The sequence below is a fragment of the Argentina silus genome, assembly GCF_951799395.1.
Source record: "Argentina silus genome assembly, chromosome: X".
Lineage (NCBI taxonomy): Eukaryota > Metazoa > Chordata > Actinopteri > Argentiniformes > Argentinidae > Argentina > Argentina silus.
The window spans coordinates 29,327,210-29,353,915 of NC_139653.1; the positions used below are offsets into that span (position 1 = coordinate 29,327,210).

Here is a 26,706-nt window from a genome sequence, read left to right on the forward strand (position 1 = left end):
ATTGGAAAAATCATATAATTTTCAAATAAAGCACTCATGTACCTCATAACCACTTTACTTTTTTACTCTACTATTTATGCTGCAATTGTGTCATGTCTATTGTCTTTTGTCCCCAACAATCGTCACTGTCCAACCGTCTCACTTATATTGTACTATGTCACTTATTGTCTTGTCTCACTTATCTTGCACTGTCACTTATTGTCTTGTCCTACCTCATTGCACTACTGCGTATTTGTATTATTTGTATTATATGCTGTATTGTCAAGGAACCGAGCCCAAGAATTTTACACCCTGCACTCGTGTATGAGACGTAACAAATAAACTTGAACTTGAACTTGAACTTGAACTCATGTTAGATATTTGGTCAACAATCCTTTGCATGCAATAACTGCCTGAAGTCTGCGACCCACTGACCCCACCAGATGTTGGGTACATTCTCTGGTGAAGCTTTGCCAGGCCTGTACTGCAGCAATTTTTAGCAAATTGTTTTTCTTCTTTTGGATGATGTTCCAAACTGTTGTTGTTAGCAAAAGCCTGCGGTTTTGGATATATTTATAATAATTTCTTTCTGATTTCTCAACCAAATAATGGCTTCCTTGACTTGCAGTGACAACTCCTTTGTCTTCATCTTGAAAGACACCAATAGTGGACTCCAAAGGACATTGAAAAGGATAGAATCAATACTAGACATTGACAGCTCTTTTATGCCTGCACAAATGATGTGACGGAACACACCTAACTAACCAGAAACACCCAATAGTTTTCCCAATACTACTGGTTCCCTGAAATACGGAGACTATGTATAAACGGTTGTCATTTCTAAATTGTGAAACCAATCAGAAAAAATAAAACATTGAATTAAATCTGAGCGTCGGATGTTTTTGGGAACTATGCCATCAGGTATGCACAGAGATGGATGATCCAAATCCATGTCACCTGCCACTGAGTTGGACGGTCTTCTCAACTCACCCATCACAGTTGAACTTTGATCAGGTTTTACTCCAGATACTTAAATAAATCCCAATATTTATGTTTCCACTGTACAGTAAACATGTCTGGCCATGTATGACGTTGATCTATAGCGGGGGTGGGGTGTCTTGAGTTGCAGTCAATGCCATCATATCATCTTCTACCATGGAGAAAAAATGCATTCTAGACAGTTCTGTGTAACTAAGGACACACTAATCAAGGTCAGCAGGTGTTTTCTCACCTTGTGTTTTCTCCAAAATGGGGGCAGTCGGGTGATTCTCCTGAACTTGGTCCTGCCCTTTGAAAATGTTCCAATGTCAGAGACAAACATTTTTCTTTGTGTCATGCTTATCATGTTATCTTAATTTATTGTTTATGTTAAATTAAATACTTTTGGTAATAATGGTTCATCCTTATTATTATAAGATAAGGGTTACATTTTACAAAAAGAAAAATGTGGCAGATGTAGGACACTTCATAGAAAAACATGTAATAAGAAAAATATTTTTTTATTAACTATATATATATATATATATATATATATATATATATATATATATATATATATATATATATATATATATATATATATATATTAATTTGATCAATTGTCTCATTACCATAATATGTGATGTGTGAACCAGCATTTTGAAAATATTTCAGTTTTTTGGAGCCAAAGATATAAAATAAGTACATACATGTAAAGAACCATTTCCATACTTTAAAAAATACAATATAATGTAAATTTGCATGAATTAACATGGCTTTTAATTGCCATCATGATGATATTTTAAACACTACTGCTCTTTCATCTTTCATCCCAGACACTCCATTCCAACTTTGAAATGTGCAGCCTGGCATACCTCACAAGATTTACATACAGTTTTTTGATACCTTTTACCATTCTTGAGATATAAGCATTTAACTTTGCAGGAATTAACATAAGTTGCAATGGCAACTTTACAGTTGCTATGGTCATACTCAAAACACTACTCCTCTTTAATCATTTGGGCTAGACACAACAATCCCACTTTAAAATGTGCAGACTGACATACCACACAATATTGACATACAGCTTTTTGACACCCTGTATAATTTATGAGCTATAAGCATATACATGTCCATGAATTAATTGAATTAATTCAATGAGGACAATGTTACTATGGTCATACTAAAACTCTACTCCTCTTTCATCTTTGAAGCTACACACCTCATTCCGAATTTAAAATGTGCAGTCTGACATACCTCACAAAATACAATTACAAATATTTTATATATGTTATAATCCGTAAGCTTTAAGCATTTAGAGACAATCTTTATCATTACAATAATTTAGCTTCTCATTACCAAACGAGGCAAATGAATTGCATAGTAATAAGAGATGTGCGTAAAACCCCTTAGCGTAGTTGGCTTAATGACTCAGCTAAAAAAAATGTGATTGTCACATAATGGCCTTTCATGCCTTCAATACTGTAAACACAGACTAGAATCAACTTTTAAAGTAAAGTAAGATTGGAGGCTAGCTTACCCTTTATCCATATTTGATTTTATCCTCTTAATAATGCATTATGTGTCAATATAACCTCATATAAAAAATCACAGCGATTTTGACAAGAACTTGAACAAATATTACGGTAATGAGCTCAGATATAATGTTTTTGTCTAAAATATATTTTGTGTATGTTGTAAAAATCCCAGATTATCTTTTTATTTGAATATGTGCCATTATTGACAGATTTATATTTATTTTATTTAAATAAGTTTTAGAATGACATACATTTAAAGTAGTACAAAATTGATCAGGACGCATTATGTGATGAGATCCTTTAAGTGTGCTTAATAGTAGGCTATTACGTTTTTGTAATTTGTGTGTGATTTTGCAGTTTAATTCATCAAGGACATAGTTTTAGTTGGTTTCATGAGAATCATCCAGTTTGGCAGACCAGACCTGTGCAGACTGCACTTTTTCTCAATAGTAAATGATAATATGACGGCACTCACCGCAACTCAAGACTTATGCTTGTTGTGACTACCTTGAAGGTAGTTGCGTTTTTTTTCATCCCAACTTTTTTGGGATGAGGTTACTGATACATTTGTTCATAATGGTTATTCTGCCATTGACTCTGAGCGAAGATTTGCCATAGGCGACCTCTTTACACCAAGTGTCTATTTACTTCCTTTCTCTGTTGGGAAAAACGTGATTGGCAAACTCAAAGTCATGAGATGGTAACACGAGTTTTGGATTGGTCAACTATTTAGTAATGCCCCTCGTTTGCCTGATCGACTAGCAAACGTCTTTAAAATTGTTTTTAAACATGTGTGTAGCATCCCAGTAACCATTTAGATTTCGATTGGCTGTTGAAATCTCCGACGTCAGAGAACCGGCCAATAAAGGACCCAAGTGAAAGTTTGCTGACATCCATTAGGGTCGTTAAAAAGACGTCTTTTTGAGGTTGTTGTTTCAACAGTCACATTTCAAACCCATTTCAACATGTTATAATAATTACACTTTAATACAATACAAACACCCCTTTCTACTATCTTTATGTGATCTAATATACTACCACTAGTCTTCTATCTGTACTCCACCACCATACACATTTGCATCAACACAATGATAAATACATTTGTGTTCTCTGAGCTCCAACAAGCTCCATCTTCCTCCATTAAAACTTCTGGTTTCGTTATTCGCAACTTCAAAATAAAAGCGCGAGTTAAGAGATAAATGGAAAGTGGATTGAAACACAATATTTTCTCTTATTTTTGCTAAAAATATTGACAAACAACTGCACAGTAAACAGGTTGTCCCCCACGAATGATGTAGCGCCCCTCTATAAAAGGAGAGTGATGGAATAAAGCCTGTGAATGAAGCAGGACGTTTATTCATAAGCTTTTTACTAATGCACTCCGGTTGTCTCTGGATTACAGTGTCCCCGTTGCGCACAGGGAGGGCTTTTCTCTTGATGTGTTATAATGTGCTTAATGTGTTGTGTTTCTATACAGGCATTACAACCTCTACCTTTACAAAAGGTAAACAACACTGCAGGGGTCCTGTTAATACAGTGGCTATGCTATTGTGGAGTAAATTCCATTAACGCAACCATTTGGAAATTGAATTAATACAATTTCAGTCTATTTGAAGACGAATGTGTTAGATATGGGTTCCCGTTTGTAAGGTCATGAACTGTACTGTCATGAAGGCGTTAGACATGCGTTTACGGTCGAGAGTTAGTCAAGCCTTCAATGGTATCCCGTCATGATCCCGATGTTAGTAAGGCGTTCGTGCTCTTGCTTCTTTTTTATTAAAGGCACCATACTTTCCTCATGGTTGCATAGGGGAGAACAATTGCATTTTTATGACGGATAGAATAGACATCTCAGCGCCGGTCGCACACATGCGACAACAATTTCGATCAGGCGAAGGCAACGGTCTTCTGTTTCCTGCCAGTAGTTGGGTCCTCTATGGAAGCCCGTGCGAGGCTGTCCTGGAGACCCCGCGCTGCCTGCTCCTCTATCGTCTCGGGTGAGTTTGTTACAATGTAGCAATTTCTCTATTACTCTGAATAACTACAATAAAGCTGCAACATTTGCATACTGCAAGCGGATCGCAACCCTCGCTTCTGCCGTGATCAAAACGCCGTACTCCTGCACGGCCAGGCAAACATATTAATTTTCCAACGAATTCCCAAGCATACCCCCTGGTCCAAGAGTATTCCAACATTAACTCATATTTTGCTTGCAGAGAGCTACGCAATTGCATTTCAGGCAAACAAAATAATGCGTCGTGTTAGCTAAGATTAAATGCAACCGTGCAATAGAAATGTATTGGTCACCTTGTTCTGTGTTTTGAATGTCACTGTCAACATAATATACGTCTGAATCTGTTAACACCAAAATGTTGTTAGTCGGCTAGCCTACTAGATAGCTAGCCAAATAGCTAACACAATTGTATGCCAGGCAGCAGTATGCACCAAAACGCCAAAATAACAGATGAAGACACATTATTGAAATTCAGTTGTCGTCTACACACGAATAATTTAGGATTAAGCAATCTAAAGGACAGGATTTGATTATCTTAAAGCTTTGCATGGAGCTAACGTTAACTGAAAACACCTAGTCGTTCGCAGTATCCCTCCATTCATATCCTGCGCACCAATGCAATGGCCTCGAACGCTTTACATTTGGAGAGCGGCAATTTGCAGAAAAAAATGTCCTCTATATTATTCTGCTTTGTGGATCTATCGGCGCTAACGTTCCACCTAGTGATTTTCAAAATGTGGTAACTAAATGTATGTCGATATGATAGTTCATCAACTGCCCTTTTGAGTTTACCTAACGTTACAGATTTTACTGACGAATGTAAACCGCGCGTTTTCACGTCAGGGTATCTTCAAAGCGGGCATCATTCCAGGGTATAGCTTGTTTATTCGAGCACTGAATTTTACTCGAAGTTTTGTTTTGACGATTTAAAAAAGATTTATCAACGCTAATTCAAAACTGTAAGATTTCACTGATTGTCAGTGTCTCATACGCTTCTGTGGCGATGAGTAACAATCAAAAATAAAGTGGGTTAGCACTTGCATCTGTTCTATTCTCCTATCAAGGAGATGTGCAATGGTACAACTCACTCCGCTTTAGGCCTACTGTAGTTTTAAAGTACTACTTTAGAAAGATGTGCTATCTGCCCAAAGAGATGATCCATGGGGTACTTACCATGTTCAGATTACAACAACAACAACAACAACAAAAGATTAAAACAAAAATTGATCCTATGATTTTGCCTAGGTCATAGGGAGCAATGGAATTTGTCCCAAAATATGAAACATAAAGTACCACAACATCCCCGAAGGTGGTTTCACTTTCAGTGCAGCATTTTGACTGTAGATGGAGTTTTCTTTTTTTTTCTTCTTTTTTCTTTCTTTTTTTAAAAATAAATTCTATAGTTTCCATTTTATTACATTTTAGGTTTCAGATGTGATTCAGAATAGGGTGGAGGTAGCAGGCTCCATCCTGGTTGGTCATAGTCTGTGTAATTTCAGTTAGCATATCTCTGAGAAAGGTATTCATTTGAAATTGAATATGAGTGTGTAAACCATGTGAGTATGATATTCATTGTTGTCTCAGAATGATTATGCTCTTGTAACATTTCACCTTACAGTGCTGTGATTTACAACAGTCCACAGCAACAATGCAGTAGTGTTGTCCTGTTGATTCTGCTAGCAAGATGTTTGCATTATATCTGCATAAATGTACTTGACTGGTGAATATATTGGCTTATTGAAACTGATGTTTTGGTTGGTGTTTTTTGGCGCTTCTGTCATTGCTGTGCAGTTGACATGGATGATGAAGACGGCAGGTGCCTGCTAGATGTAATTTGGTAAGTCAATATTTAAGCTGTTAATCAATTATGTACTTATAGTTACTTATGTACTCATTCAATTATAAGATTGGAACCCAGTGAGTGAATTATGTCTTTCTGAATTTTCCCCTCCCTCCTACAGTGACCCAGAAGCACTCAATGACTTTCTTCATGGATCAGACACCCATGTGAGTGTTGACTGGTGTTTTATAAAAAATAAATAAAAAAAAAAGCTTTAAAATGTTTCATATTTATATGGAAGGCATGGCACTATACCTGACATAACGATTGACATACTAGAATGAATGGATGTGGTTGATGTATATTTCTGTCGGGCCTTGAGACCGAATTATTGACACACACACACACACACACACGCACACACACACACTGTCTACACATGGGGATACACTGGCTACAGCACAGACACACACACACACTTTCCCACCCCCTTCCCAGGTGATTTGTCTTTTTCTGTTTTAGTGCTCTCTTTTCTGCTGTTATGCTTATGGGTGTCTTTACTGTTTGATTGCAGTCCTTATGATTTAAACCCTGAGTTTTCCCCCTTTATTAATACACACATTTACAAATACTAATATAATGCTTCCCATCTTCTGATTTTATTCTGCCCTTCCTTTATTCTGCCCTTCTCTGTCCCTCTAAACCCAATCTTTTTCTGTCTTCAATCTTTGGTTCATTGGGTCTGTATCTTTTCTTTGCCCTCCCCTGTTTGACCATCTGTCTGCGTTTTGGATGTCCTTGTGGCGTTTCCCCTCTGGCCTGTATGTCTGGGTGCCTGTGGTGGCTGTCTGTCCTATCCTGGGTGTGTCTGTCTGTAGCTGGACACTGACGACCTTTTGGATGGCTCGAGCGACCCCTCCAGCTCGTACTTCTCCACTGCTGGGGTGAGTAACGTTCCCCCATCCCCCATCCTCTTGTCTTCATCCATAAATATATGTTGCATGTATTTCCTACCCCCACCCTTCAAATAACATACATTTACACGCTCCATACTCTGGTTGACCCTCTTGTGACGCCAAAAGTGCTAGGGGCCTGCTTTGTCAACATCTCTTTGTCTCTGGAAGTCCTTCCCATCCCATCCCATCTTTGCTCATCTTTCATCACCAAGCTTCACTTTTCCTTCCTCTTTCCTTTAGGGCCATGTTCCTGAGGTCCAGCCCGCGGTTCAGCTGTCAGTCAGTGAGCCGCCAGGCCTGCCCAGAGTCAGTGTGGACCTGGACTTCCTGGAGGACGATGACATCCTGGGGGGCTCCCCGGGAGAAGGTGGAGATGGCGGGAGCAACAGCATCGGGACGAATCATGAGCCGTGTGACATCCTGCAGCAGAGCCTGGCTGAAGCCAACATCACAGAGCAGAGTCTGCAGGAGGCAGAAGCTGAGCTGGACCTGGGCTCCTATGGGATACCAGGCCTGACGCAGGTGGTTCAGACTCTGCCTGATGCCAGCTTGTCTGCTGCTGGAGGCACTGCTATCGGTGTAGGAATTGGTGTTGGAGGAGCCGCAACGATCTTCCCTGGATCAGGCCCTAGCTCCAATGCCACACCTCCCAGTGCTCCAGCTGACATGCTTGGATCAGTTTTGGCACATCAGGGCCTGCACCTTCAACCCCAGGTCATGAACAAGGCTATCAGTGTTCAACCATTCATGCAGCAAGTTGGCCTGGGAAACGTTACACTTCAACCCATTTCAGGTCTCCAAGCCATTCCTAATGGGAGTCAGTCTGGACATTTGGGCATTGGACAGATTCAGGTTGTGGGCCAGCCCGCAGTTATGACTATAAATCAGTCTGGGCAGCCAATCCTGGCCAAAGCCATGGGTGGTTACCAGTTGCACCAGCCTGCACAAGAGACAGCAGGCGTAGGGACGCAGGCTGGGCTCGGAGGCTCTGTTCTGAGCTCTGGAGGGGGACTTTTGATACAAGGGGGCAAAGCCACAGTTGGATCCCTGGGAGCTTTAAATGGACCGGCAGTTTGCGTTAGCAGCAGCACAAACAGCAGCAGCAGTGGTAGCACTATGACTGCTCCCAGTGGGCTTGTGGGCTTTGGCAGTGCAGGAATTGGACCGCAAACACAAATGCAAAATCAAGGGCAAATCATGCAGAACGTTATAATCCAACGCACACCAACCCCCATTCAGCCCAAACCCCCTCTGGGGGGAGCCATCCAGCCCAAACATTTCAAACAGCAGCAGCCAGTGCCCCATTCTCTTCAAAACGATGCCAACAAGGCTCTAGGGGTGCAGCAAGTCCCAGTTTCTGCTGCTCAGAATGTAGCTTTCCTGACTGGCAAGCCAGGTTCTAATGTTGTCTTGAGCACCCAGGCTGCATCACAGGGGCCTCAGTTCCAACAGGCCCTCTTCAAGCAGCAGGCAGCTCATGCATCAGGCAAACCCTTAAGTGTGCACTTGTTAAACCAATCGGGCAACATCGTACAGACTGTCCTGCAGGGCCAGAACCACCAGTTCCTCCTGCCTCAGCTGCAAGCGGGCAGCCAGATCCTCACCCAGCACCCAGGAGGCCACATCATCACTAGCCAGGGCCCTGGGGGGCAGCTCATTGCCAATCAGATCCTGTCTGCCAACCCTAACATCAATCTGGGCCAGATGTTGACCTCTCAGGGTCACCCTGGTGCTGCCCACATCCTCTCTGGACACATCCAGCTGCAGCCTGGTCAGATGGGTCATCCCACACTCTTCCAGATGCCCGTCACACTAGCCCAGAACCAGAGCCAGACCCACCCTGTCACGGGGCACGCTCAAACGGTCATCCAGGGCATGCCCATCCAAAACTCACTGGCCATGCTGAGCCAGGTGGAGGGTCTGAGCCCAGCAGTCAGCCTGCAGCCCGCAGTGCAGCCCCAGGCTGGAGGTGTTCCCAGCAGCAGCGGATCAGCAGCCATGGCACAGAGTCAGCCTGGGGAGAGCGTCACTGTGCTGGGTAGTTCCGCAGACCAGGCTGCCCACCCTGGCCAGCCTGCTCCACAATCCTCCGTCCTCACCATGCAGCATGCTCCCTCGGTGTCTGTTGCCGTCTCAGTCCCCTCCTCCTCTCCGTCCTTGTCTGTGTCCACCTCCTCGTCTATGACAGCATTGGGGCTGGCTCCCCCTCAGGCCCAGCACAGCCCAGGGAGGGTGTTGTTCACGCCCCACGGGTCCAGCATGATCCTGAGCCAAGAGTCCCTGCAAATGTTCCTTCAACAGGTCAGTGTGCTCCTCTCCCGTTTATTGACATTGTTTGTGAACAGTTAACATTAGCCAACAAGATAACATGCAGAGTGATACCCTGGTCTGACCTCTTCGGTTTACTATTTTACTTCCCTCCCCACTGAATTGGTAAACTTGCTCATGTCAGGACCAGCGGCACCAAACAGAGAATGACACAACCCCCTCTGTGGGTGTACCAGCGTCTGTTATCGTCAGCAGCAGCAGCACTGGTCCAGCCCCCTCAGGTCATGACAGCCTCTTAGCTGAGACACGAGTGGGTCAGAGTCCCAGCCCCTCCCCAGGCCCCACCCACATGGCAGCAGTGGTAAAGCAGGTAGAAATGCCCCTTTATGCTAAGCCCCTCCTCTGCCCCCCCTACACACACACACACCTGTTGCTGCCGCTGCCACTGCGTCAGGGCATTGTCTCAGAAAGCTTCTTCTATATCACTTACTTTGTGTGCTTTGCCATCTGCTTTGGCCATATTTTCCTTTGCTAGTGTGTCAGTTAATTCCTGTTTTTCTGCAATATAATCACTATATAAATCATGACATATACCAAGCTGTATGACCTGTCTCTCTGTCTTGTAAATCTTGCTTTTTGTGTTTCACTCAGTGTGTTTCTATCCCTAACTTTTTGTGTAATAACATTTCCATTGTCCCTGCATGCTCTGACTCTAAGTTTACTCTCTGTATATTGGTTGTATGTATGTTGTTTGTCTCACATTTTCAGTCATAGAAATGCAATGGGCTTAATGAACACTGAACACCTGTATGAGGTGTGTGGCTGTGTAAGCAATGGTAGATGTTTTGCACCAAAATACATCTAGGCCTATATATTGATACAGTGCCCTGCATAAGTAATGGAACTTTTTTTTTCTTCTTTTAGCTCTATACTCCAAAAGTTTGGATTTGAAATCAAACAACTACTCTGAGCTTGAAGTAGAGATTCTCAGCTTTTATTTTAGAGTATTTGTGTACATATTGGTTTTATCATTTAGAAATGACAACACTTTGTATACATAGTCCCTTTATTTGAGGGCACCAAAAGCAATTGGCTTGACAGGTGTTTTTGGTAAGTCAGGTGTGTTTTGTCATATCATTTGTGCAGGCATAAGAGAGCTGTCAATGTCTAGTATTCTAGGCTTTGCATTTGCCTTTGGGGTCTGCTATTGGTGTCTGTCAACATGAAGACCAAAAAGGTATCAAAGAGTGATAAGGAAGCCATAATTAGGCTGAAAAAACAGAACAAATATTTTCAGAAACTTAGCCAAAACCTAAATCAACAGTTTGGAACATCATTACAAAGAAAAAAGAAAGCACTGGTGAGCTCAGCAATCGCAAACGGTCTGGTAGGCCAAGGAAGACTTCTACAGTGGGTGACCAAAGAATGCTCACCATAATTAAGAAACCCCCCAAAACAACTGTCCCACTGATCAGGAATACTCTCCAGGAGGGAGGCGTGAACGTGTCAGACTACATTCCGCAGAATTGTACTTGCTGAACTACAGAAGCTTCACTTCAAGGTGTAAACCACGAGTTATCCTTAAAAAGGGTGGTCAGTTTACAGTTAGCTAAAAAGTACCTAAAAAGCCTGCAGATGTCTAGTAAAAGGTTTTGTGGACAGATAATATGTATCTTATGATTTACCAGAGTGATTGCAAGTGGAAAGTTTGGAGAAAAAAGGATATGCCCAAGATTTACAGCATACCACTTCATTTGTGAAACATGGTGGAGTGGGTGTTATGGTTTGAGCATGTATAGCTGCCACTAGAACTGGCTAACTTGTCTTAATTGATATAACTGCTGACGGCAGCAGCAGAATGTATTCTGAAGTGTACAAAAACATCTCGTCTGCTTGAGTGCAAGCAAATGCCTCCAAATTCATTGGGTGAGGCTTCATCATACAGTAAGACAATTACCGAAAACATACTGCCATAGCAACTAGGGAGTTTTTCAGGGCCAAAAGGGGGAAAGGTCCTGAGTGGTCAGATTTAAATCCAATTGAACATGCATTTCATTTCCTGATGATAAAATAGTAAGCAAAAATAACTCAAAACAAACAACTGAAGATGGCTGCGAAGATGGCTGCAGTACAGGCCTGGCAGAGCATCACCAGAGAAGATACCCACTGTCTGATGGGGTCAATGGGTCGCAGACTTCTGCCAGTTATTGCATGCAAAAGATTGTCGACCAAATACTTCACAAGTGCCTAATTTGGACATTATATGAATCTGTCCCATTACTTATGGTGCCCTGAAATTGGGGGAATATGTATAAAAAGTGTTTCTAAATGGTGAAATCAATATGCACAGAAATACCATCAAATAAAATACCATCAAATATGACACATTCTTGTGCTCTCAATAGTGGCTTTACTTATGTATGGAAAGAGTAATTGATATGTCGTTTCTCATCCATCTCGGCCACTTCTGTCTGCATGATCACATCCAGTCCTCCCTATCACCTGTTGCAAAGGACCTAATAGTGGCATTCTCTTCTGCTCACCGTCAAAGAATCCTTTACCCTGCACCTGTAATGTTGACTCTACAATATGCTTCAGCCCTCCTACTGGCTTTGACGACCCACAACCAAGACACTTCCCACCCACCCCCCTTCCCTGAAACCCTTAAATCACCCTATAAGCTCCCATCACAACCCTCCAGATTTTGACCACTTCTTTTTTCCGCTGGTTTCTTTCTGCACTACATATGATCATATCTTCTTTTAAAGTTATAGTTTTCCGAGAGCCAAGACAGACTCAAGATATGTTTGTTGTTAAATTTGTTGTGAAACATTTACTCAAAGTAAAAATTATAGCCATACTATTGGCAATAGACAAAGTAGTAGCATACTTCAGACCTACAGCTTGTGTGATTTGTCAGTAAACTATGCACATTACTCTCTGAAACTCCTCTTTCTGCTTGCAGAGCTGTTATCATGCGTGGTTTTGTGCTTTATATTCTATTTCTTTGTCTTTTGTGAAAATGCTGTCTATATGCTTTTTTTCTCGATGTTGTGTATTTTGGAACTGAAAATGTATGCATTCTCTTGGTCTCTAAAGTTTTTCCTATTTGTGTTATGATCCCATTACCTCAGATGCCCCCCACAGGACATCAACAGCCACTGAAGATACAGAGTATGTCCCCCTCCCAGCCCTTGGCCACTCACACAGCTGCCCCACCTGTGGCAGACAGCCCCCAGCCCTCCCAGTCTCCCCTCACTCTGAGTCAACAGATCCTCTCTCCACACCACCACCAGCAGTCTCGCCCGCCCTCTCAGCCCCAGCCGCAGTCTCAGACTCCCTCCCGCTCCTGCACGCCCTCCTCTCTCCCCCCTCTCTTCATCATCCACAACCAAATCCCTGGGTCCCCTCAACCAGCCTCTCAAACCCAACAGCTGCAGCAGCCGCAGCAAGCGCACATTCATGTCCAACTCCAGCCTCAGTCTCGACCGCCCTCCCAGCCTGCTCCTTTTCAGCAAGACGTGCCCCCTGCTTCCTGCTCCCCCAAACCCCCTCAAACCCCACCACCACAGTTCCAGTTCACTGCGCCCACCCTCAGTGCCTCCGCTGGTACTGCAGTTAAAGCGCAAGCCTCCCTGCAGGGCCTGACAGCTGAACAGCAGCACCACCTACAGGTAGTTGGGGCTCAGCTTCAGACACTGTCAGCCATTTCCCAACCCTCACCTCAACAGAAGCAGCTGCTAGATAAACTGCATCAGGTAATGGTAGCCTTTGGTTTTTGGAATATAATATTTTTTTCGCTTGGTATGCTTTATGAACTCTCCGTTGTCTCTTCCTCTCAGGTCCAGCAGAACATCCTCCTGCAGGCTAAGCAGCAGACCCAGCCTCTGGCCTCCAGTCAGTTCAGTCCCCAACAAGATGTGCCTACTGCCCAGGTTGTGACATCATCAATCAGCGCTGGCACACTTGCTCAGCTCCCCCCACTGTTGCAGCAGACGTCAGTGCTGGTCAAGACTCCTATCACAGGTCAGACACGTATTATAGGTTCAATTCTTATGCATGTATGCCCTGTGCTGTTTTAGAAAGAAACCAATTCACACATGTCCCCCATAGATGAACCTGTGAAGTGTATTTTCTCTTTTTAATTGTTTTTTTTTCTCTCTCCTCAGCATCCAATGATTTACAGGTTTTCTCAGGAGCCCAAGGACCAGGCTGTGTAACTGTTAACCAATCGGTCACTCCAGCCAGCCTTACACAGTCTGTGCAGGTGCATAATATGCTGATGCTCTCTGCCTGTATTAGGAACTAGAAGGAACTATTATGTCTGTAATAGGATCTCTGTTTTCTCCCTGTTCTGCAGCCGAAGCCAGGGGTGATGGGCTCAGTCGGGGGGATGGCCCTGGGAAAAGGAGGCATGCAATTCCAGCTGTTGGGAATGGGTCTGTCCCAGATGACTGCGACACAGCCTCCTGCCCCGGTACAAACACAGGTGAGGAGATGCTCACATTCCTGTGGTCAATGCATTGGTTCCTGTAGACTAACTATGTATTAGCTCTTCAAATACCAGTGTCTTCAGTGAGAGAATTTGGTGATATGGTGATGGTTGGTTGACTTTGTTCATGTGACAGACTGCAACTTTGAAGATGCCTTTCTGCATGGAGCCCAGCAAGGAAGCCAGGTATGTGTGTGTGTGTGTGTGTGGGGGGGGGGGGGGGGGGGGGAGGAATCCCATGGCTCTAACCCTCTCTGCTGCGTGTGTGTGTAGGATGCTGGAGCAGCTGAGGAAGCAGCAGGGTTCAGTGCTGCACCCAGACTACAGTGCTTCATTCCGCTCCTTTGAGGACACCCTGCACAGATTGCTGCCTTACCACCTGTACCAGGGCACTGCCTCCTCCCCTCACGACTACCGCAGAGGTACTGTAACTAACCCTGTCCCATCCTGTATCCACACATGTTAATGTGCTTTAATCCCCACTGTCTGACACACAACCCCTCTGTTCATCTCTCTCTGCGTGCCCAGTGGACGACGAGTTTGAGAGTGTCTCAAGTCAGCTGCTGAAGCGAACTCAGGCTATGCTAGATAAATATCGCCACTTGCTGTTTGAGGAATCAAAGGTAAGTTTATGAATATTTTTTCTCATATCAATCCCAGTCTTTTCCCTCCTCCGACTCCACCCTCTTCACTATAACGTTCAAACTGATTCAGTTTATTTGCAATGTTGAGAGGAAGTTTGCAAAGTAAGCATTTCATTGTACAATTTACATTCCTTACCCTGTGCATATGATCAATAAACTTTGACTTGACTTGTTTGGTATTTGTACCTGAGCAGAGGCTGGGTCCCTCAGCAGAGATGGTGATGATCGACAGGATGTTCATTCAGGAGGAGAAGATCACTCTGAGCCAGGACAGGATTCTTGCTAAGGAGAGACCAGGTACACAACCTCTACTGAGATCCGTAAAGAAGAGAACCACACGTTTTCTTGCTGAGTATATGTAGCCTACTGTAGTCGTTTTGGTGTGTAGTTTTATCTGTTCAAAATTGTTTCTCTAAAAAATTGTTTTCTCTTTTTATTACTCCAGAGGAGTATGTGGCCAGTTCCTGTATGCTGGAGAGTGGAGTTGCCTTGGCCCAGCGGCCCATATCTGATGAGCCTAGCTCAGTGAGGAGTAGAATGGTTGCAGTTGGGCCAGCTACAGTGCCTGTGGCTCCCGTTCCAACTCCTGTTGCTTCCCCTGCCCCTGCCCCTGCCCCAGCCCAGGTCCACTTCCCCCCCACCAAGCTGGTGATCAAGCAGGGTGGAGGGGGAGCCTCTGTGACATGGTCCAGCAGTTGCTCGCCAGGACCAGCAGCAGGGGTTAAACTAGTCTCTGAGAATGCTCCACCACCTTCCTTCTCCCGGCCAACTGATGATGATGATGCGCTCCCTCAGCGAACCAGCAAACCACCCATGAAGACATATGAGGCACGGAGGCGAATTGGCTTAAAGCTTAAGATCAAACAGGAGGCTGGCTTTAGTAAGGTGGTCCACAACACCGCCTTAGACCCAGTCCACACACAACCACAACCTAACACCCAGCCCCAACCATCTGAGCCACACCTAAAGGCCCGGTCTGCAACGCCCAGCACAACTACTGTCATTAGGACTCCGCCCCCTGCTTGTAGCGCTGTGTCCTTATCAACAGTCACCGTAGCTACCACACAGTCCAACCCCACCCAGAGAGGCACTGCCCCGCCCTTCTCCTCCACTCACCCGTGGTCCTCATCATCAACATCATTCTCGTCCACTGCTCAAATGAATGGGATTCTAGAGCATCACAAAGTGGGTGGAGTCAAACGCAACCCCACCTCTACAGCCACGCCCCCACAGACGACCTGTCGACTGCCTCTTCGTAAAACATACCGGGAGAACATCAGTCCACGGGTCAGGCCGGGTGTCCCCGGTGGAGGGGGTGACAGTGTGCCCTACCCCAGACCCATCACCTCTCCCCCTAAACCACAGGCCTCCTCTCCCCCCTCAGAGCGAACAGTGATAGCCAGTGTCAAACTGGAGAAGAGGGGTAGTAGGGAGGTCTCTCAGCCACACAGAGAGCCTGGCCATGAGGAGGTGGGTAACATCCAAGAGCAGGCCTGCTCTCCAGGCCTCATGCAAGGGCTGGACCGTGTGGAGGAGGTGTTCTACCCCAGCATCAGAAACACCCAGCATTATCACCGCCCACACGTCTCAGACAGAGAGGAGGAGGAGGAGGGAGAGGAGGAGGAGGAGCAGGAGGAGGAGGAGGAGGAGGGAGAAGAGGAGGAGGAAGAACATGTAGACCGAGGGACTGATATAGGTCGATATAAGCGGGTGAGCAGCAAAAACAGACAGAGAGCAGGCGGAACATTCAGGATGGACCAGCATGCCCCTGGGCCTCCCTCCCCCGAGTCTTCTAGCACAAGAGACTCTTCACTTCCTGCCAAGCGCTGTAAGTCAGACTCCCCTGACATGGACAATGCCAGCTTTTCCAGTGGCAGCCCCCCTCCTGATGACTCTCTGAACGAGCACCTACAGTGTGCCATTGACAGCATCCTCAATTTGCAGCAGGGTCCCTCTGCTCGTGGCCACAGTGGTAAAGGGGGCTCTGCCAGGGCCCACCACCACCACAGCCAGCGCCCAGGGGGCTCTGCAGCCTCGTCACTCAGACCCTCCTCATCGTCATCCTCCTCTTCGTCCTCCTCCATGGCCCAGCGCCCTCAAGTCAGTGGTCATGGTCACAATGGAAGCCTGGTGTCCCAGACTCACAGCAGATAACAGCCACTCAGCCAGAGGGCAGACTGATACACAGAGGGACACAGAGCAAGATGGGGATAGTGGAAACAGTGGAAAGTATCACTGCTGTGCTAAACTCTGTCAGCTTTGTTTGTGCATTTGAATTGTCCCAAAAATGTTTCTTTATGGTTTATTACATGAACCAAAGCTCGCACCATGGAGGGGGTGAGGGGGGGGGGTATTTTTGTCACACAGAGAGAGAGAGAGAGAGATGCTAATAATTAGGTAACAACTATGTGTAAAGTAATAATGAAATTGACTTACATGCTAAAACACATTTTTCTTCTGTTTGAATGTTGATCCCTGTTGCTGACCATACCAGGCTTGGTACTTAATGCATTTCAGTCAACAGTTGAATGGCCAGTCTTCAGTTGTTGATGTATTGTCTTTGTTTATCATTTCTCCCTACCCCCTGTCATTGTCCCTGCCTCCCTCATCCTCCTCTTCAAAGCCTGGTGGACAATTCAAACACAAACACAGCAAGAGCAACAACATGGAAAAAAGAACAATAATTATGAAAAAAAGACCATAACAGAATTTGAAGTATAGTATTACAGAGTAATTTTGTATTGTATTTATTGTGTATAATGACACTTTTTAAGAAGAAATGTACATTTAGTAAAACTGTAAATTAAACCTGGCTTCTTTTATGAAAGGTTTATGACTTCTCGTCCTATTATTAGACTGTTGTGGTTGTTGATGAGAAACTCATTTCAGGACATTCAGCATTGGATGAGTAATGATAATAAAAGTCGGGTGAGGTGGGAAGGCTGTCTTTTTTCTGACAGCCAGCAGGCGGCACACGGATGCGAAAAGTCAAGTTGGGTCGTCTGCCTGCAGGGTTCAGAGAGTTTGGGAGGAGCAAGAGAGTTTAGAATGAGGGGAAAAACTGTCGTCTCTCAATGCTGGGTTGTTACAGTGTATCACGTGGTGGTCCGATAGTATACAAGTAATATATAAAAGAATAAATAGGAAAAAAAATAAGGTTATGGTTGTACTTTACTTTCATATTACAGAGGCAGAGAGAGTGCACTGACGATTTTGTGTGTGGGATTAAGTCACTTTAAAAGATTGACCACGCAAATAATTTATTCTGAACTCCCCTTACATGTACACACCCTCTGTCCATACCCAGTCTTTTCTCTATTCAAGGTTTCAGGGCTTGCCCCAGAGTGCTTGCCAGGTATTGCTGGAAGAGGAGGTGCATTGAAGGAGAGAGCAACCATTTGTGTATTTCAGTGGTATGTGTGTGTCCCTGTGCTCCCTCAGCAAGCAGAGAGAGACCCCTGCCAGACCCAAAGCTCAGCTGAAACATATTAAACCTTGGAGAGGAACCATTCCGCAGTCATCTGGTTGTGTTGACTCCGCTGAGTGCTCATATTTGCTGGCAAAAGTGCACCCTTACATGTTGCAGCAGCTCTTCCAAGGAATTAATTTTTTCAGTCCTCAAGTTAGAAGTCTTTATAACCTCCTGTGGGCAAGGAGATATATCGAGCAGCTTGAAGAAAACTATTCTTTCACCATCATTATCAGGTAATGATTTCCTTTCTGATTCTACAACTGATCTTAGTGGTCTGTTTCTGTCTCAATGTTTTCCTAAACTATATTCAAGGCCATATCAAATTCCTCTAATAATGGAGATAATGAGTGACTGGATAGAAAATGGAGAGTCATGATAGCATTTAATCAGTGAAACAAATATGTTTGTAAGAGGTAATATATATGCACTAGGGGGTCACTGTTTCCAATATTTAGTGTTAGATACTTTCTACTGTGTATCTAAACTACTGCATCTTTGTGATGTATTATACTGCGCCATCTGTGCTTTTAAATGCACTGTGCCTTTTCACATAGATTCCATTTTGCTCTGGCAGTCTAGAATGTTAACTTTGTTCCAAGTCCAACGGCAATTGTGCAATTGTGGTATATGAACCTACAAGACATTTTCCATCACTTTCAAAGTTTTTGAGTAACACTGTAAAAAGCCTAACCCAAACTGTCAGTATAATCAAAGCAACCCTATGAATAAGCTCTCACTCTTAGGCTACTGCTGGAATAGTTTTCTCCATAAGATTCCTATCCATGTCAATTTAAATGTGGTATCACTGCCAACCCCTCTCTTCCATCACCAGGCTTCGCCATTTTGACAAACCCTCTTAGCTCACTTGTCTTGTGACATATCAGGGCTTTCTTGCCCACTCTCCTGGGCAGGGTTTTTCCTCTAAGTTCAAATGGGGTTTGCAAGTGTGAGTGCCTCTCAACAGAAGAATTCATGTCTGCTGATGTGTGTCTGATCTTTATCCTCTTCTCTCAAATCATTAGAAACAGCTGTGAGCTGCCATCTGGTTGTACCACCCAGTCATATTGCTGAACCATTGATACCTGATCTTATGCTGCTATTGGAGCAAACTTTGGTAATAAACAGCCTGTGAATGAAGGCGTGAATGTGCCTGTGGATGTGCAAACTGTCTCTGTGTGGTGGTGTGTCTGCTTCAGCACTCAATGGCATTTTCATTGTGCTAACAATTGATAATGATTTGCTCATTTAACGTTCCACTGAGAACCACCCTTGGAAAAAAAGGCGTCTTACTCATTTCAATGTAAGGAAATGAGCTACGTGTGTGCAAATGTGTACACTGGGCTGGGTGTGTGTTTTCCACATACACCAGCTTTTTCCAGGCATGCACTGACAATGCACTGTACTTTCCCAGTGGGCTAAAGCGGATTCTCTCCAGATTCCACAACCATAGGAAAAGTCACAGCAGGCCTTTTCAGCACTTAGTCAGCTCTGACCTATTGCAGGTCTTGGTTGTTTAGTCTACTTTCATTGCAGTGGTAATAATTGGTGTTTGATTTTTTTTTTTCAGAGGCTTTCTGAAGTCAGTGTGGTGACTTTATATTTAAGGGGAAGACCCATACCATAGAAAAAAAACACACTTACAAGCCCTGTTATCCATTTCAAGGCAAAGAGGTCCAAGGATAAGTGAGCGACTTTCACATAAATACAGGAAACACCTGAGGGCCTTCCAAGGTTCAGCCAAAGGAAATAAAGCCAAACACGGGGGGGTGCAACTAACACTGATAACTTAAGAAACTGCATAGCTCCCTCACATTCTTCTAGTCAATCACAATGTCACGCTGGAGGCAGAAAGACGTGAAGAAGACACCAGAGGTGATCCGCACAGTGACAGATGGGCTTAAGTCCCTGTACCGTAAGAAGCTGCTGCCCCTGGAGCAGTACTACGGCTTCCATGACTTCCACTCTGCTGGTTTGGAGGATGCCGACTTTGACAACAAGCCCATGGTGCTGGTGGTGGGCCAATACTCTACAGGGAAGACCACCTTCATTAAGTAAGCCATCAAAGACAGATATTGCTACAAATCTGAAATAAAGTGAAGTTTACCTGTAGCCCTACTGCTAGTTTCTTATCCATATTCTCTGTGTCTTACATAGTGGTAAGTAAGACTACCTTACTACCTAGTATTCCTGAGGATTCACTAAATATATATATCAAGTATTTGTATTCACTCTGCAAATATGCTGTGCATGGCAACCAAGGTTGGGGTCAATTCCTAATTCAATTGCCTTATTTAAGAAATTCTCTCTTCTAATTCATGATCAATTCAATTCCTCTAAATTAAATTGTTTTCTAAATTCAAACAATAAAATTCCAAATTCAATATTTCTCCAGAACAATTGCCTTAATTTAATTCCCACTTTAGACCAATTTAATTTGCTTAATTCCAATTCTCTTACATCCGTAATGATTTAAGACACCTAAAACCATTAACTACATTGATTAGATATCTGATTAGAACCACAGCATATCATCTATTAATGTTACTGTTTGCTCACCTATACTGCAAATGCTAATACCAAATCATGCTGTTTATCTGAATGCAAAACAGTACATTCATTAGTAAATGCTAATTCCAATTCCAAAGTACGGTATACAATATGGAAATTGAAGTTTGAATTCATTAATTTGAATTAAATTAAATTTCCAAAGGTCCGGAATTGGCCAATGTGGAATTGGAAATGCCAACAAAACTATTTGTTGAAATGTTTGACTCTGGGTGCTTAAGGGCTGATCTGTTTTGCTGTGTGACTGTCAGGTACCTACTGGAGCAGGACATTCCTGGGAGCCGGGTGGGACCTGAACCCACCACTGACTGCTTTACAGCCATCATGCATGGGGAGGTAGAGGGGGTCATCCCTGGGAACGCCCTCATTGTGGACCCCAACAAACCCTTCCGCAAACTCAACCCCTTTGGAAACACCTTTCTTAATAGGTGAGTACAGGAATGCATAACTCATTGTAGAACGTTTTTTACTGAGGGAGGAAGTCAGATAAGGATTAAAGCCCGGAATGGAGAGACTGAGTGAGAGGAGCAACTGAGCCCCCCCCCCCCCCCCCCCCCCCCCCGAGAGGCAAGGAGAGCAGGGAGGGAGAGATAACAGAAAAAGTGCGTCAGTTTTTGCTCTATGGAATTTCAAGTCTCTGTGCCAAATTTCAGAGCGGGGAGGGACTTGCCTTATTTGTGGAAAATTTGAGAAAGGGAACGATATCACCAGAGAGGGTGATGAAAGCTAATGTACTCAGAGAGGACTGCAATGTGCACCAGTTCAAAGACAGGGTCAGAGGGCTCAGCAGCAATAAGACAAATAGATGAGGTCAGAGACATGGGCAGACTGAGAGATTGTGTAAAAGATGCATAACACTGAAGTACTTTTCTCTGCTGTGTTTACTCACTGGGCTGCCAGCTTTCATTATCTTTCCATTGACATACAGTATACTGAAGCAGAATCATAAAAGCCACATTTACCAGTCACACTGAAGCTATATCTACTACTGATGAGACTATTGAGCCATTGAGGCCAAGTTCCTGTAGATGGAGCTATGAACAGCACTCTGCTAAGTTCTGATGCCAATGTTCCAAGGGAGTCCCTCCTCACCTCTGCAGGTTGTATTTGTGAGCATGTTTGTGCCTCTATTTTGTCATTGACTTCCTGTTCTGGGGAAACAGTTAAACTCATTTGCTGCAGGAAGTGGTGGTGTTGTTCTAAGCAGGAGATCATTAGCCGTATTGTTTGATTCTGGCAGTAGTGGTCATTTTCCTTCAGGAAGCCCAGTGCATTGAGTGGACTGCTTCCACACAATGGGCAGATCTGGGAGGGGCGCAGCTCTCAGGCTGCTCCTTAGATCACATTTTCAGCCACAATAAGGGATAGCCATGTTTCACAATGTTCAGATTCTTTCTATTGATGTTTAGGTGACCATTTTGTGGAATGTTGCCCTGAGTGTTCCCATCTTTGGTCATGTATGACAGGTTCCAATGTGCCCAGCTGCCAAACCAGGTCCTAGAGAGTATCAGCATCATCGACACGCCAGGCATCCTGTCTGGTGCTAAGCAGAGAGTGAGCCGAGGTGAGAGGAGTGAAAAAGGTGAGGAGAGGGTATGGGGGGCCTGCAGAGAGACACATCCCTGAACCTCAGCTCACAAACCCGTCTCCTTCCTCCCATCTGGCTAACCCATGTGACCACCACGTTCTGTCCCACTGAGCCATGGCAACAGGGTGAGGCATGCAACTCTCAGTGGTAAGGAGAGGAACGATAGACATAAAGAGGGAGAGCACAGACCAAGAGAGTTCTTTAGATTCCTCTAGCACATCTGGAAAAGCACACAGACAAAGATAAACAGAGGATAGATCTTTGAGCATGCATCATCAATCCATTGTCTCTTACTGACATTCACCCACCCCTGCATTCAACCTAATATCACATAATTCATTGTGCACAAGTAACTAACAAGATTAAACATGATGTTGGAAGAACAAAGAAGCCAAGTTTAACAGTATTCGGGCATGCTACCAAGGAATTACATTATTTGATTATCAGTTTGGGACCTTTCTGCTCAAAGTCTTCTTGGCCTCACATTGTAACTTATGATAGAGGGGGAAACACTATCATATATAGAGGGTAAGGCAGGAATGAGAAGACAAACTGGCACATTTAAAAGACAGGGAAATGAGAGGTGTGAAGGGTCTGTGTCTATGTTGACCTCCTCCCTTCTCTGTGTGTGTGCGTGTGTGTGTGTGTGTGTGCACATGTGTGTGTGTACAGTGTGTGAGTCAATGAAGTGCACTCAAGCTAACTTCATGTGAGAGTCTCAACATGTCAAGACCCTAATCTTTTGCTAAAGGTACGATGTGAAGTGACAAACACCGTCTCCTCTCTGCAGGGTATGATTTCCCAGCTGTGTTGCGCTGGTTTGCGGAGCGTGTGGACCGAATCATCCTGCTGTTTGATGCCCATAAGCTGGAGATCTCAGATGAGTTCTCAGAGGCCATTGGTGCGCTGCGGGGTAACGAGGACAAGCTGCGTGTGGTGTTGAACAAGGCAGACATGGTAGGAACCCAACAGCTGATGCGTGTGTACGGCGCCCTCATGTGGTCTCTGGGGAAGGTGTTTGGCACCCCTGAGGTTCTTCGGGTCTACATTGGGTCATTCTGGTCCGAGCCGCTACTGGTCCCCGACAGCCGCAGACTGTTTGAGCTGGAGGAGGAGGATCTGTTTGCTGACATCCAGAACCTTCCCCGCAACGCCGCTTTGCGCAAGCTAAATGACCTGGTCAAGAGAGCACGGCTGGTCAGGGTGGGTGACATGGAGAGTATCTGTCTCTGTCTCTCTCTAAATATCACCTCTGCTTACATACACCATGTGGTCACAAATACAGTAGTTGTGCAGTAGCCTAAACTCATGTCCAGTTGCTAGTGCTGAAAAGTAAGAAGTAGGATTAGTGTGAACTTTATATGGTTTATGAGAGGTTAAGGTTGGAGTCTAGAAAAACCTATCCAAAGAAACGTTGACCCAATATATTTGTGGAGATAATTGTATGTGGGGGAATTATTTTACTATTATCACTTTTGGGGCCTTAATTCCCTGCACTACATGAGAAAGCATTGTGGTGTGAGTGTTAATCTACTATTTCTAAAGCCTAAGGTAAGAGTTACATTGCTGATATGAGTATCTGTACCTCTCTCTCTCTCCCAGGTTCATGCCCACATCATCAGCTATCTGAAGCAGGAAATGCCCTCTGTCTTCAGGAAGGACAATAAGAAGAAGAACCTCATCTACCAGCTGCCTGTCATCTTCTCCAAGATCCAGCTGCAGCACCACATCTCTCCTGGAGACTTTCCAGACTGTGCCAAGATGCAGGTATGCTTGGGGCTGCTGCTTTCTTGAACTGTTCACATGTGCTTTACATTCTGGTTGGACAAACTCATGTTGAAACTCTGAACATGAGTATCTTTTTTATGTTCATTGCTGATATTTGCAATTATGTTCTTATATACGGTTTGAATGTATTTGAAAGGAGAAACAGATTGTTTTGCTTCTCCCTCTCTCTGATCCCATTCTCAGGAGCAGCTGCTAGTTCATGACTTCACCAAGTTCAAGGCCCTCAAACCTAACCTGATGGCTGCTCTGGATGAGCTGCTGTCCACCGACATTGCCAAGCTGATGCCTCTCCTGCGGCAAGAGGAGCTGGAGGCTGGGGTGCAGCCAGGGGTGCAGGGTGGGGCCTTCCTGGGGACCCGCGCCGGGCCCTTCATGGAGGGGGACCCATTCGCGGAGGAGAACGGGGAGGGGACTGAGGAGGAGGAGGACTGGGTGGTGACTAAGGATAAGCCCAAGTATGATGAGATCTTCTACAACCTGGCTCCCAATGAGGGGAAGCTGAGTGGCACTAAGGCCAAGGACTGGATGGTGAGCACCCGGCTGCCCAACTCAGTGCTAGGCCGCATCTGGAAGCTGTCGGATGTGGACCGTGATGGCATGCTGGATGATGAGGAGTTTGCCCTGGCCAGCCACCTGATTGAGGTCAAACTAGAGGGCCATGGTCTTCCCCCTCAGCTTCCGGCCCGTCTAGTGCCACCCTCAAAGCGCAGGCAGAAAGGCTCTGATGCATAGACAATTCACACTGCCCCTGGGGCCAACAGGGATGCTCCTCGGATGGCTGCCACACTCACGCTACTGTCTCTGTTCATTTATTAAGTCCCTGTTTGTCTTTTCATTATTGAATCTAAGTGTGTTTTCTGAGCTTAAGTAAAGGCTAGTGCCAGACTATTAATGCTAGCAGGATTCCTATAGTAAATCACCACTTATTTTTCTTTGTCACCTCTTTGTATACAGTATGCTCACACTGATATGTTGTCATCATATAAAAGGAGGCTAAGTACAAAACCTCACTGTCTCACACAGCAACATTCCTACAATGACTGGACCACAGTGGCACTGACTAATATGTCTCCATCTATATCTGATTATAGGATTATATTTCAGATTGTACATCAAAATGTACATGTAGCTATTCAGTAGAGAATGTTTCTAGCAAAACAAGAAAGCCAGAAATGTACTATGTGGAAATACACTAATCTATACTCAATTGATGTATTTGAAGCTTGTCTATAAGTTAAATCATACCACTGTGTCCTGGTCCAACTAATAACCTGAATGCACTTCTACAGATTACATGCCATCATTTTCTCCTGTCACATTATTTTACTTCTCCCAACAACAGAATATATGTATTTTGGTCATTCACTTTTTTGTAATTATTGCTGTTGATTTTGTATGTACTAGAGCAAGAACTATCTTTGTTTTCTAAATGAATGTCACATGCTATGAAAATACAAAAATGTGTATTGGTATCTTACCAACTATACTGTACACAGCTTCACCAACTGCTCCAATATTAACTATTCATTATCAAATAAACTCTATTGACTGTGTTCTTCCTGCCTTCTGACCTTTTCTTGATGTTCTTTATTTGATGAATGTAAAAAAAAAAAAAAGAGAGAACTACAACAACACATTACCTTTTATTGTTGTATGAAACATTAAGCATAACCTGATAAACAGCATTAAAAGATTTGGAAGAATGCATTTCCCCCGCTACGCATTTATACAATCATCATTGTCAATATGCTGTCTCACTATTTGGATTTGTGGTGAATTGTGATACAGTGCAGTTAGTAGCTTGTCTTAAATATTAAACTCTGCAGAGCTACATACATTTTTGCAACACAGTATTACACATGGCACACTCAGTAAGTTTGGTGCACGCATATAGGCTTCCTTTGTAACACACACAAACTATTCAGTTGGTCTCTCAGTGACAGACCAGATACACAGTGACTCACAGTCCTCCCTGCCAAAAACCCATACGACCATTTTCCATTGCACCCGCTCTCTCTCTCCGTCTCATTCTCCCTTAAACCCATACTTACTGTGGTACACACACACACACACACACACACACACACACACACACACACACACACACACACACACACACACACACACACACACACACACACACACACACACACACACACACACCTCTTGATCTCTCCTCAGCCTTCTTGTTCAAGCTCTCACAAGCTTAACCTACCAAAATATTTCATTAGGTATCATACTCTTTGTTTATACTCTCTTGTGTGTGTGTGTGTGTGTGTGTGTGTGTGTGTGTGTGTGTGTGTGTGTGTGTGTGTGTCTGTGAAGCATTCAGGGTTGGTGAAGGAAGGGGCCAGCTCCCTGCCTCCTTCTTCCACTCTTCCATGGAAAGAAACACAAATGAGAAACAGAGGCAATCCGCCCCATTCCTCCCTGCTCTCTGGTTTACAGTATGACTCACATGCTAAGAATGTGGTGGGTTGGCCTGAGTTATTAATATCTCCTTTCCTAGGGTCCGCTAAGTTTCCTTGGGCTCATGCACAGGGTTTAGACACTGTACCTTTATGAAAGACATTAACAACATCCCCCTATTTGGAGTTTTCCCTAGGAACATGTTTAAACTCCACCCTCTGCTGCTTTTGTGTGT

The 26,706-nt window shown here is 44.2% G+C and overlaps 2 protein-coding genes across 7 annotated transcripts; both read left to right on the forward strand.

Annotated features, from left to right (window-relative positions):
* The first annotated feature begins 6,250 nt into the window (after positions 1 to 6,250).
* On the forward strand, positions 6,251 to 17,480 carry bicra (BRD4 interacting chromatin remodeling complex associated protein). Of its 2 annotated transcripts, none has more exons than XM_083695909.1 (13): positions 6,251 to 6,346; positions 6,471 to 6,516; positions 7,486 to 9,546; positions 9,698 to 9,883; positions 12,648 to 13,271; positions 13,356 to 13,539; positions 13,683 to 13,780; positions 13,874 to 14,002; positions 14,142 to 14,191; positions 14,279 to 14,427; positions 14,534 to 14,628; positions 14,841 to 14,946; positions 15,095 to 17,480. In XM_083695909.1, the coding sequence occupies exons 1-13, from the start codon at positions 6,306 to 6,308 to the stop codon at positions 16,801 to 16,803; spliced, it is 5,478 nt and encodes a 1,825-aa protein (XP_083552035.1). In that variant the 5' UTR covers positions 6,251 to 6,305; the 3' UTR covers positions 16,804 to 17,480. The 2 variants fall into 2 exon arrangements, with proteins under 2 accessions (XP_083552035.1, XP_083552036.1); XM_083695910.1 differs by having other exon boundaries at positions 14,844 to 14,946.
* A 535-nt stretch (positions 17,481 to 18,015) lies between these two features.
* ehd2b (EH-domain containing 2b) lies at positions 18,016 to 25,615 on the forward strand. Of its 5 annotated transcripts, none has more exons than XM_083695564.1 (8): positions 18,016 to 18,354; positions 19,144 to 19,235; positions 19,689 to 20,172; positions 20,938 to 21,114; positions 22,153 to 22,268; positions 23,065 to 23,477; positions 23,877 to 24,041; positions 24,246 to 25,615. In XM_083695564.1, exons 3-8 carry the CDS (start codon positions 19,952 to 19,954, stop codon positions 24,792 to 24,794), a joined length of 1,641 nt encoding a protein of 546 aa, XP_083551690.1. In that variant the 5' UTR covers positions 18,016 to 18,354; positions 19,144 to 19,235; positions 19,689 to 19,951; the 3' UTR covers positions 24,795 to 25,615. The 5 variants fall into 5 exon arrangements, with proteins under 5 accessions (XP_083551690.1, XP_083551692.1, XP_083551691.1 ...); XM_083695566.1 differs by having other exon boundaries at positions 22,153 to 22,250; XM_083695565.1 differs by lacking the exon at positions 19,144 to 19,235.
* The last annotated feature ends 1,091 nt before the right edge of the window (positions 25,616 to 26,706 follow it).

What these genes read in the sequence shown, in the direction of transcription:
- bicra (XM_083695909.1), top strand. Translation starts at nt 6,306, where the DNA reads ATGGATGATGAAGACGGCAGGTGCCTGCTAGATGTAATTTG. An exon ending in TTCATGGATCAGACACCCAT is followed by an intron (nt 6,517 to 7,485) that starts GTGAGTGTTGAC and finishes TCTTTCCTTTAG; the next exon opens with GGCCATGTTCCTGAGGTCCA. An exon ending in GAGCCCAGCAAGGAAGCCAG is followed by an intron (nt 14,192 to 14,278) that starts GTATGTGTGTGT and finishes GTGTGTGTGTAG; the next exon opens with GATGCTGGAGCAGCTGAGGA.
- ehd2b (XM_083695562.1), top strand. Translation starts at nt 18,065, where the DNA reads ATGTGTGTGTCCCTGTGCTCCCTCAGCAAGCAGAGAGAGACCCCTGCC. An exon ending in TCTTTCACCATCATTATCAG is followed by an intron (nt 18,355 to 20,937) that starts GTAATGATTTCC and finishes TGTGACTGTCAG; the next exon opens with GTACCTACTGGAGCAGGACA. An exon ending in AGGTGAGAGGAGTGAAAAAG is followed by an intron (nt 22,269 to 23,064) that starts GTGAGGAGAGGG and finishes TCCTCTCTGCAG; the next exon opens with GGTATGATTTCCCAGCTGTG.